The sequence below is a fragment of the Triticum dicoccoides genome, chromosome 2B (genome assembly GCF_002162155.2).
Source record: "Triticum dicoccoides isolate Atlit2015 ecotype Zavitan chromosome 2B, WEW_v2.0, whole genome shotgun sequence".
Taxonomy (NCBI): Eukaryota; Viridiplantae; Streptophyta; class Magnoliopsida; order Poales; family Poaceae; genus Triticum; species Triticum dicoccoides.
Window position 1 is genome coordinate 176,091,905 of NC_041383.1, and position 11,447 is coordinate 176,103,351.

The 11,447-nt window shown below is 46.1% G+C and overlaps 1 protein-coding gene and 1 long non-coding RNA gene across 4 annotated transcripts; one reads left to right on the plus strand and one right to left on the minus strand.

The window, feature by feature from the left end:
• The first annotated feature begins 1,948 nt into the window (after window positions 1-1,948).
• On the plus strand, window positions 1,949-5,090 carry LOC119362890. 2 transcript variants are annotated; one of them, XM_037628160.1, is made up of 4 exons: window positions 1,949-2,167; window positions 2,718-2,954; window positions 3,311-3,685; window positions 3,812-5,090. In XM_037628160.1, exons 2-4 carry the CDS (start codon window positions 2,777-2,779, stop codon window positions 4,531-4,533), a joined length of 1,275 nt encoding a protein of 424 aa, XP_037484057.1. In that variant the 5' UTR covers window positions 1,949-2,167; window positions 2,718-2,776; the 3' UTR covers window positions 4,534-5,090. The 2 variants fall into 2 exon arrangements, with proteins under 2 accessions (XP_037484057.1, XP_037484056.1); XM_037628159.1 differs by having other exon boundaries at window positions 1,951-2,167; window positions 2,773-2,954.
• A 1,938-nt stretch (window positions 5,091-7,028) lies between these two features.
• Window positions 7,029-10,789, minus strand: LOC119362891. 2 transcript variants are annotated; one of them, XR_005173669.1, is made up of 6 exons: window positions 10,204-10,781; window positions 8,607-8,726; window positions 8,431-8,526; window positions 7,895-8,062; window positions 7,768-7,821; window positions 7,029-7,311 (listed from the first exon to the last, which is right to left on the minus strand). It is a non-coding gene; the product is annotated as an uncharacterized LOC119362891 (long non-coding RNA). The 2 variants fall into 2 exon arrangements; XR_005173668.1 differs by having other exon boundaries at window positions 7,895-8,526; window positions 10,204-10,789.
• Between the last annotated feature and the right edge of the window lie 658 nt (window positions 10,790-11,447).

Genomic DNA, 11,447 nt, shown 5'->3' on the forward strand with positions numbered 1-11,447 from the left:
TGTTTGTCTCCTGTTTGCGGGAAAAATTGCGTCTGGACTGCGCAGCGGAGCGATACAGGCCCGCGTTGGATGGCTTCCGTTGTCCGGATAGCGCGGTCCAGACCCATGCAGAAGCTCCGCGGATCGGCGTTGGAGATGCCCTAACACCATTGTCATCAACACCTAAATGTCGTCAAGGGCTAAATGCACTTTCAGTTTGCAAATTACTTTCTGAAATGTATGTTTTAAAATTGAAATGCATCTTCTGAAAATGGAAAATATGGTCAAGATCATTTCACTGTGTGAAACAGATAATTTTAAACAATTTTTTTCAACGGTATTAGTCCTTTTGTATCAAAATATAAGATGTTTTTGCAGTTTAAATATATTTAAATGAACAGTAAAAACTAGTTTAGCATAGAGATGGTAGTACTTCTCATTTTATAGTTGATTGATCCACTAAAGCACAATAAGATGACCTGACAAAAATACGATGCAACATAAACTGTCGTCAACTTCTCCTCGGTGCCTAGGATTGCAGGATGGTGCGCACGGGTAGCAAACTCTCCACGAAGACGTCGGCGGTGGCGCCTCTCATCCGCTGCCCGCTCTTGTGCTGGAATACCAAGAAAGCACCGTCGTCACTACCGCCGGCAACGTCGTAGGAGCATAGCGACCCGTCGGCGCACTTCATGATCAACCTCCTGCCGCCGCTTACGAACAGCGGCCTCGGGATGTGCCGCGCGCTGCCGTCCAGCTCAAAGCTGTACCTGTGGATCCACTCGTGCTGGTCGTGGCCGCCGTCGCGGAGCACCCACAGGTCCATGTTCACCCCGCAGTCGCCGCACCACTGCCCAGCGGGCACCAGCGACGCGCAGAGCCGCCCCTCGAGCTCGGAGAGCGACGCCACCGCGTCGTCGACCGCGGGGAGGTCGATGTGGCGCAGCTGGTAAGTCGTAAGGTCGAAGGCGACGACAAAGGGTCCTCCCAAGAACTTAGCAACGTAGTACACCACGCCGGCGATGTGCACGCCGCCATCGCTCGGGCAGAAGTTCACATTCCACACTCCCACCTCCCGCCACATGCGGCTGAGGCCCTGGCCCCCGCGGCCACCGAGGGCGCAGACCTCGCACGTGACGTGCGGGGCGCTGGAGTAGGGCACGCGGACGTCGAAGCGCATCACCTTGTACTCGCCGGTCGCCTGGCAGCGTCCGAGGCAGTACCAGGGGAGCTGGTCGGATCCCGTCCGCGTGCGGCGGTCGCGGACGACGTCGTTGTCACCGCCAAGACGGAAGCAGTCGCCGGTAGCCGGGTTGACTAGCTCGGCCCCGCCGAGTCCGTTCCGAAGGCAGGCGAGGGAGCCGCAGCAGTTCTGCAGGCCGTAGCCCTCCGTGGGCTCTGCCCTCCATCGGCGCAGCGCCAGCCTCGCCGTCCTGTTCTCGTCGACGATCCTGCCCGGGAAGCGGGCGGCGCCGTCGAAGAGGAGGATGGAAGGGTCCCCCGAGCGCACGGCTGCGGCATGGTCACGCACGAAGGAGGGGCTGGAGATCATGGAGCGCCATCTCTTGCAGACGACCTTGCACCTCGTGGCCGAGGACGGCGGCAGGAGGGTAAGGATCTTGTACAAGGTCGAGTCCGGGAGGCGCTCCGCGGCGTCGTCGTCGGACTCATCGCCGTCGACTGGTGGCATCGGTTCGTCCTCGTCCATGGCGGTCGCCCCGATCTGGCGGGCTGGTTTAGGGTTAGGGTTCCTGTGTGATCGGGCTGCCCATGTACTAGATTCCGAACTCAACCCTCGAGGGATCCATTGCGAATCGCTTATTATGTTTTTAACACCAGCGCACGTGTTTTTTCTTTTTCAGAAATTATCAGCGAACGTGTGGTCTATTTTCCCGATGGAAACCAGCGCACAAGGAAAGGTATACAGGCCCGTAACGCGACACCTTTCGTGGCCCATTTGGCCCGTCGCAAGTAGCTTCCCCTGCGCTGCACGCCTCTGTTCCCTTCCTCACGACGCAACTGAAGCCGTCGTCTTTGTACTCTTCTTCTTCTTCTTCCCCAGATCTTCCTCTACTACCGCTACCTCGTTTCTCCCCCTCTCCCGCACGGCAGCGTCGTTGCCCGCCAAACTCCTCACTCCACCCGTGGAATCTCGCCTACTTTCCCGGCTCAGATCCGAGCTCGTACGGTACGGAGAGCCTCGCTTTTCACCCCCTGGTCTGTCTTTTGAAGTTCAGATTCAGATATTTTAGCTTTCGTCCTAGTTTCGCTAGTGTCTTGCTGAGCTACTTTAGTTGTACTTCCTTCGTCCGAAAAAGCTTGTCCCTCAAATGGATGTATCTAGCACCAAGTTAGTGCTAGATACATCCATTTAAGGCACAAGCTTGGTCCCAAGCTTTTTTTCGGACGGAGGGAGTAGTAATTTATTCGCGGAGAATCTCTGAATTGTTTGAGTTTTTTTTGTCGATTGGTACGGTGGTCTCGGTTTCTTGGCGTCGTAGCAACTCAAATTGACTCGTAATTTGCGACGGATGCATGTAAACTGCCATTTCCGTTGTTGGGTGTGGAATATGCCCTGTTCATGGGTTTCTTTATAGTTCCACGTCCCATAAATTTTGGTCATGGCTTATGAACAGCTTTCAGTATACACTAGTTTTGTTCTCTGTTATGGTTGCTATTGATTTTGTTCCATGTGTGTGTATGCGTGTTTTGAACTAATTAATCATGTTTGCACACAGGCTTCGATGTCTTATTTGTGTAACACCATGCTATCTGTTGCTCATCCTGTTACAGCGAAATGGTGATCCTTTGTGCTGCCCAACCTGCTCCTTCGGTTCATTCTGAATTTCTGTCTCGATGGTTATCACTCAACAGCCCCAAAATGCCTTACGCTCTCAACTCAACCGCAACGAAACTCAGAAAGCAAAACAGACGTCGGCGGATAATTACTTACGCGAAAAGTTCTTCGTTACAAGGTATGTCTCATAGATATTAAGCAGAACACCTCATTCTGTAGCTAAATTAGTTTTGCCTGCTTTGGATGCTGGAAAATTTACAGTAGTTCCTTGGGAAGCAATATATTCTTTGGAAATTTCACAGTGAATCATGTAAATCATGATTCGAGTAAACGTTCTTCTTGTATTTACTCAGACCCTCGGATGCTCTTAATGGCCTAGCCTTCAGAAAATGTTGTGTAGCAGTACTGTTCACATGTTATGCCATGCCCTCTGTTATGATGTAAATTCTGAATTTGTGGCTGAACCTAAACTAATTCTTGTTAACATTCAGACTATAAAATTACTGAATTTTTACCTTTCATTGCATTGTCCAGATTCAGTGGCCTCTGTAAAGCCATCTCGTCTTCTGCCCACAGTGGAACCAAAAACATTTCCCAATAGTGTCCCTGATGAGATACTATTAAAACTCAGATTGGAAGAATCTGATGCCTTTTACATACTAGAGCTGTGCACAAGTAGAGAACTTAGTTCCTCTTTGCTAGATAAGAACTCCGCGATCTTAGCCTGCTTAATCGATGTTGACGGTGACTCCTTGCTACAAAGAGTACCAGCAATCTATGGGGACCAACCTGCACATGTCACCAAGCCGTTACAATTCCTTCCTTTTCAAAGTGGTTCAGTTGATATCGTCACCTTTAAAGGTCCCAAATTGCAAACAATTAAAGAAATCTGGATCGGCCTTGAATCAGGTACAGTATCCACCTAGTTGTCTGTTCTGTGCAAATATGTGCCAGTCCTTACTATATTAATCTACCCACCTCACCTGATGAAAATCTTCTTTCCTTCATTTTCTTAATATTACCGTTGAAGATCAGGTTCATGGAGATTAGATGGTTTAAGTTTGAAAGTGATCCATGGAACCCGGAATACACCTGAAGATCTTGAGGGAACACTTGAGCCCAAGTTTAGCGGTTTACGGTACACGTTCGACAAGCTAGGTGCACTGCTTGGTGAGGATGGAGCTTCAGTAGTGGAAGCAAGGCCTACTGCTGTCACTGACCTGTCAGGAATTAGCATTTCTGATCTTCAAGAGGGACAGCTATCCTCAGCAAAGACAGCCTCAAGCATTAAGGAATTGAAGGAAGATGGTCTGAGGGAGTATGCTGATCTCAAGCAATCCTTGCTGCTTTACGACATATCTATTGTTATAACAGGTTTCTCTGCCTTCACTCTGGCTTTGAATGATGGAGCCGCCTACTCGTTCCTCGTCGGCGGGATTGGAGGGTTCCTGTATCTATTGCTGCTCCAAAGATCTGTGGACGGGTTACCGGCAATTAGTTCTCCTTCAGAAGCGAGCAGTTCAGAGCCCACTATGAACTTCAGCGGCGTAAGAAGGCCATGGTTGATATTGTCGATTGTAATGGTTGCTGGGGCTGTTGCACTGAAGTACGGTGCTGGTGGTGACAGCTTCGAGCTGACTCCGACTGAGCTATTTGTTGGCGCTGCAGGGTTCCTGGCGAACAAGGTTGCTGTTCTTCTGGCAGCATTCAAACCCTTGCAAAGTAATTTGGAGAGCGACGATGGATCTGTGGACTGAGCTTCTTGACGACATTGCTCTGAATATACTAGCATAATGTTAAAAAAGGGGGTAAAATTTAACAGATGTAGCATTTCATAGTAGCTCGACAGCATTCAAGATCTTAAGCTAAGTATGGAAAGTGCAGGGGATCAGCTCAGAGATAGAATTGAAGAGCGTGTGCTTGTAACTTGAGCCTACTAGTAACTTCATTCGATCAGCATGCACAACCACAGAAATTCATCCCTTAGCATCCTTTTGAGTCAGTCAAGAACAGATGGTCTGGTTGATAAAATCATAAAATACATTTCTGGCCGTGACACATGGAGATGCCAGATACCTCAAATGGTTCAAATGTTCATTCCGGTGAGATGGTTTGGTTACTAACTCCAAACTTATGATATTAATAGCATTACCATATGGTATATCGATGTAAATTAATTAACCGACTGTCCCGGGCAATTGGGCTGCTAGGTATTACAATACAGATGTCTGCATAGAAACTGGAGTTATATTTGTCATATGTTGAATGTTCTTACGATTGGAAATATAGATGAATTTTCAGTGTGTTAAATTAATATTTGTGAATTATACTTGACATTTAAACATGATATTAGTGATATATTTCAGCAATATCAGTGTCAGACACTAAAGAAAGCAGATTCACAAATATCATATTTCAAAAGTATGATTTCACTCAATTAAAAAAACACAAATTTGGAAAAACTGATTTTAAATAGATAATATTTTTGAAACAACGAGTTTCAAATATTTCACATTGAAATCTGCTTCATATATATGAAAACTGATTAGACTCATTTAGAAAAAAATGATTTTACTTATTTCAAAAACCAAATTTCACTCGTTTAAAAAAATGGTTTCACTCATTCAGAAACTAATTTCACTCATTTTAAGAAACTGATGTTTGTGAAATATAACTGACATTTAAATGAATGGAATGAAATAAGCAACTTCTCGAAAAAATCATTGAAATAAGGAGCTTCACAAATATCAAATTTCAATTTCAGCTATATTTCACAGGATTGGGTGAAATGAGTGGACTTTAAACGTTGAAATTTAAACGTGTTTGAAATGTATCCAAGCTTTGTCCTCAAGGTCTTGGCGCTAGGAGTTCAAATATATAAAAACAAAATGGAAAAGAAAGTATAGTTTACAATATATGAATGATTGAAGTAAAATCATGTTTGAGAAAAAGCAAGAGAGATAATTCTATAAGGGCATCTCCAATACTGACTCGCAAATTTGCCTCGGCGGTGAGGCTTGGGGCGCCACATTGTCATGTGTTGGTTGTTGATGTGGGCATGAGCATCCACGGCGCAATGTACTCCGACATCGACGCCTCATTTGCGATGTTTTCCTCGAGCCAGGCTATCTCCTGTTGCCCACTTGCCGATGCCGATCTCCTAGGCGTCATGAGTGAAGGTGCGTTGATCTATTTTGGTTTGGAGTTTTGTCGCGCTCTGAGGTGTCGGTTATGGGTGTGACGCGGTCTATGTGCTTTGTGCTCTACCACTTCACCATTCGTAGCTTAAGTTTGGACAAGGTGAGTAGTGTACCGGTGTCGTCGTGGTGGACGTGGTTGTTAACCTCTTGGTGTAACACTGTGCCAAAAACCGTTGTATCGGTCATCTCGACTCTTTTTTATGAATATATGATACGCTTCAACAGACAACTAGAAAACTTTCTTCTCTTTATCTTTCTTCTCAGTGTCCACCCGAGACTCGAAATAGTTAGGAATTAGGAAATGTGATTTTATCGACATCATCCCGCTCTAGGCACAAGGCCTGTTAACCTCCACCTTTGCTCGTATGTATCCACCTTTAGCTCGTGGGTTGGCTCTCTGATTTCCATCACGACCTATCAACATAGGAAAGTCAAGGTAGGGGATGACATTAGGTAGTCCTCGCGGGAATGAATGGTCGCAAAATGCGAAGGAGGTGCACAAACTGTCTATGCTGATGGGTTCATGCTGTGGACAGTTTTGAGTGCTACACGTATTCGCCACGTGGGCATGGCATCCCGTTTGAACCACTATTCAGTGGCTAAAGCATGATTGAAAAGATAGTACCTACAACATACAACGGAGGTTATCTGACACTAAAGCAGCTTGCAAATGTTAAAATAGTACTCTCACAAACATAAGATGTTTTGCATATTTTAATAAACTACATAAGAACTGTAATGAGTGAACAACCACACTAAAATAGATCTATATACATCCAAATCAGAAAAGTGTTATAACATCTTATAATAGTGAACGGAGGGAGTATAATTTGTTATGGATTTATCTGGACAATTTCTTGATCAAGCTCTAACTGAGATTTTGAAAACCTATACATAAACATACAGGCTAGAGCAAAGTGGTGAGACAGGAAAACAAAAAATTGTGATTGTGCACCACGTCTATCCAAAAGCTACAAACCATTTAGAAAAAACCAGGGTGGCTGAAATAAACATATACCTTAACAAACAATTGCAGCTTTTTTCAACACGTGTTGGAAAATAGTTGTACTAGTACAATGTTAACCTCAATGAAACCACGACAGCAATAAGAAATGTTAAGAAATGGAACATATGGAATACAGTATATTTTTTGAGTTTGTGGTGCCGCCCAACCTCCCACTCTCGGACCTCAAGTCCTGAGCCACCAGTTATTTCTATTCTTATTACAAGTTTTACGAGTAACATTTACAAAAAAAAAAAAGAGAGAGAGAATCTCGTCGGTCTTCCAGGCCAGACAGCTGCCCTTTATGCCAACATGTATACACAGATGAGATCCTGAAATAATACACAAATTAGTGACTGAACTGATACAAAATGAGTGGCAAATAAAGAGAACTATTTACAAAGAAACATGCTTGTCAAGAGCTAATGTTTAATGACACTAATCTGAAGTAATACACAAGAATTAATACAAAACACAGTTGCAAATTGAGAATTCTAGTTAGAAAACATGTTTGTCAAGAGTTAACATTTAAAGATACTAATATTATCGAATACACTGTAGGATTTCAAATCTCTTGAGTAAATGGAGATAATGATATGACAGCCACTGTTCTCATACATCCTCGTATACAGAAGGTTGCTAATATCACTCGCTCCCACTAAAGATACTTGACAACTGATGATCATGACTTAGAACAGTAGTAATACCGGCCAAGAATTTTGTGGCAGAAGCAAACCTTTCCGTAACTAACACGTGATAACAGTAGAAAAGTAATAGGACATAATTACCTTAAGAAATCAGCTCGGAAGGAAAGATGACAAGCCTCAGGAGTTTCTGGCTTACTGCACCCAAGCAAAACAGTGAGATGTTTCTAACCAGACCAACAACAAAACACAGCAATATAAAAATTTATACCTCAACACGACCAAGATGTAATGCTGTTTGGACATCCTTCAGGAAAGCGATGGACTTAGACATCTTCCTTAGCTTTTCTGGGTTGGAATCTGCGGACTGGGCTGTAGCTTTCATTTTATCTTTAACAGCATCGAGAACGGTGGATACAGGTATCCCCTATTTGATCTCCTAATTTAAAACCATGATTTCATCAATTGACAATACAAACATACAATGCAGCAAGTTAGTATCTGGAAACTATCAAGACATTAAGGATTTGCGAACCATAAAAATTAGGCCACCCACTACCCACAAATTAACTGAAAGCTTGTAGCCCATCCATCTTAGGGTCACTACCCCCTTAACTAGCACAAATGGAATGCAATACAGCACGGGTGGTTAGTGAAAACTGTCACAACATTCTCCCCCTCATAGAACAATATAACTAGCACAAACAATGAATTATCCATCACAGAACCAAACAATATGTGACAAAATTAGCTACAGAACATATGTGAAAATCAAGCAATGAGCAACTTTATATAAATTCAGATAACCTCCTCTGCAACAGCTTCTGGAGAGGGAGGGGGGACAGCTGCTGTAAAAGGATTTGGTCCATCTACTTCAACGATATGAGCTTTTTTCTCATCCTCCTACACATATACAGAATGAGTTATCTACCAGAATCAGCATTGTAAATAATCAGCATAAGATACTTGCAGAAAGTAAGTACCAGAAACAAGGTATGAGGAAGCTTTGGGCGAGTAAGCTTGGTACGCCTCGACCACTTCCGTGTAGCGGGTACAAAGGGAAGGCTACCGGAACTGTTCTCGATGACGGACCAGCCTTTGGGCTGCAGTTAAAGCATCCCCACTTTAGAACAGAACTAAACTAGAAAAATAGGCTAGATTGTATAAATCAATTCAGGGCTCCATCGCACAAAACAAATAAATCTGTATAAGAAACTACATAACCAATACATGATTGCTAAGCTGAGGCCAATATGTTTTCCAAATTCCATTTGGTCTAAAATAATAGGAACAAACAGCACAAGCTCCATAATAGGAACAGCGCCGTCATTGCCTTCAGATAACGGAAACACATAAACTACTGACATTCGGCAATCAAATACTCCCTCTGTTCGCCAATATATGACCGTTTTAGACTGACCATACAAGTCTAAATAGACGTGCTCGAAATGGCAGTTCTTAATATTATCAGATGATTAGTGTAAGTAAACTGACAAAAGTATATGCGGTTTAAGAACTCCAAATAGATGGAGGTGCATAGCAAAAATTGCAGACAAATTCGTAAACTCAAATACTGCATGCGAGCATAAACCCCTAGGTGATTTGGGTTTCGAAATCAAAGGAAACAGGTGGAATAAGGGCGCCCACCATCTCTAACACGTGAGATGAGATAACAGAAACTGCACAATTTTAGAACTCAGAATCGAGGCAAACAGATGGTTCAGGGCGACTATTACTCGTTAAATGGAACATAGAACATGCGCCCATAGACTAGGTAACTTCAGACCTCAAAATAAAATCGCTGGAACAGAAGGAATCAGAGCCCCGATGGCAACCATGAAGCATGATGTCGAGAGGCCACACCGCACCATGCGAGCGTCAACGAAAGCAACTGAAGCGATTTCAGAAGTCGAATTCGATCAAATCAGATGGGTTCGCAGCGCAAATAGTGGCCGCGGGTGAGCATAAACTAGGAACTCGGTGATTTCAGAAGGAAACCGACGGGTTCAGACCGAAATGGCAGAAATCGAACACACAGCACGAGCACGCGAGGATTCCGTGGGAAACTCCAGTCAGTTCATGAGAAACAACGACCACAACGGGTGAAATCCCATGCACTTAGAACTTACCGCCATTGGAGGGGGTAGGGGAAGCTGAGGCGGGAGCGGGAGGCAGGCGGGAGCGCTGAGAGGGTGAAATCTGAGGGTGTAATGTGGAAGGGGAATTTTGGTGAAGAGCAGTGCGGCATGGTGGATTATATAGTCCTGATTCCTTGTGGCGCACGAGAAATTTCGACGTGAGGAGGGAGGAGAATGCAGGTACGGAGAGGGAATGCTCTGCAGCTGCTGAGTGAGGGAGGCAAATGCTCCCGGCGGAAGAGAGAGACGTTCGGGGGCAAAATTTTGGGTTCAAGGGGTTTGGGGCTTTGGGCCGTGAAAATCGAGAGGTGTGGGGGCTTTGCGTAAAAGAAAGATGAGGAAAACCACGGGCCGATGGGCCTTGCATAGTGGTTTTTTTTCTTCTTCTGAAAATTCGACAGCCGAAATGGTGGGCTTGCTTGGCCCGGGAACCGAGACTGACCTGCAGTAGGACGCCTCGTGCGCGTGCGATCTTGGAGCTCCGACGCCGGGCACGCGGTGCGCACCGCCCTTCCTGGCCGCCGGAGTGGGCCGGGCGCGCTAGCCCCTGCAGGAGGGGCCTTGCGGGAGCGCCGGACCTCCTCGGGCGCCGCCATCGGGGCCAGAGCCTCGCTTGCGCGCTGCCGCCGCCCTCCCAGATCTGAAGCGCACGCCGTGCGCGCCGCCTTTCCTCGACGGAGACGCCGGAACCTCACCGGACGACGATCTTCGAAACAACGCCGGGGAGACCCAGTTCAGATGGGGAAGGCGACGACTTTTCCCACCGGGAGGGCAGTCGGGGCTGGCGGTGGGGGTGGCCGGACAAGAGCGCCTCCATGGGTTGGCGGCCAGGCGCCGCAAAATTTCATGGTTAGATGGTAGGATGTGTGGGCGGAAGGGGACGACGCCAGGGAAAAAAATAGTCATCTGGGTTAAGTTGGCGGAAGGATACGGGCTTCGGTTTTTTATAGTCAGCTAGCTCGGTGGTGTCCGGATAAGTGTTGGCGTATTGCACCGCCCGTATAGTTGTGTTTGTACCAGGCTGAGTCCGGGTTAGATTAGAGTTCATCTACGAGTCCGGGTCGGCCGGGGGCTGGTCCGGGTCTGCATGCCTATATATGTGCAGCGAATCCTCAGTTTTGTACCTCAGACATTGACAAGAAAATAAGAAAAACAGAGGGCACGATACGAGCCAAAGCTTCCTTTCTTGTGTGCGTGTTTTTGACTGACTTGACTATCGGTTCTTGGGTGAAATCCATCGCGCAAGGCGATGCCCGAGACAGATGAGCAGAAGGTGATCCGGCTGCAGGCACTTGTGGCGTTTGGCAAGGCGGCGCACGCGGAAGCCATGCGCTACAGCGACATGGAGGAGGAGGAGGTGGTGGAGGAGTACCGGCGGGCGGGCAAGCTGCACACCTATGACCAGGACAAGGAGTGGAAGAAGCGTTTTGCCAGGGTTGCCAAACTCCACCCGTGCCACTGGGGCAAGCAAATGGTTGCAAAGATCGAAGAGTATATGTATTACCTTGAAGAAGACGAAGACGACTTCAAGATGGGGCTTTGTTCATTATTAATCGATGATGAATCTTAGGTTAACTATGTGGGAGTGTTGCTTAAGTTCGTATCTGTCAGATATGTTTAGCCGGTTAACTCTGTCTTTTAATGTTGTTGTTCTGCTTAATGGATGTTGTCATCGGCACTGACATA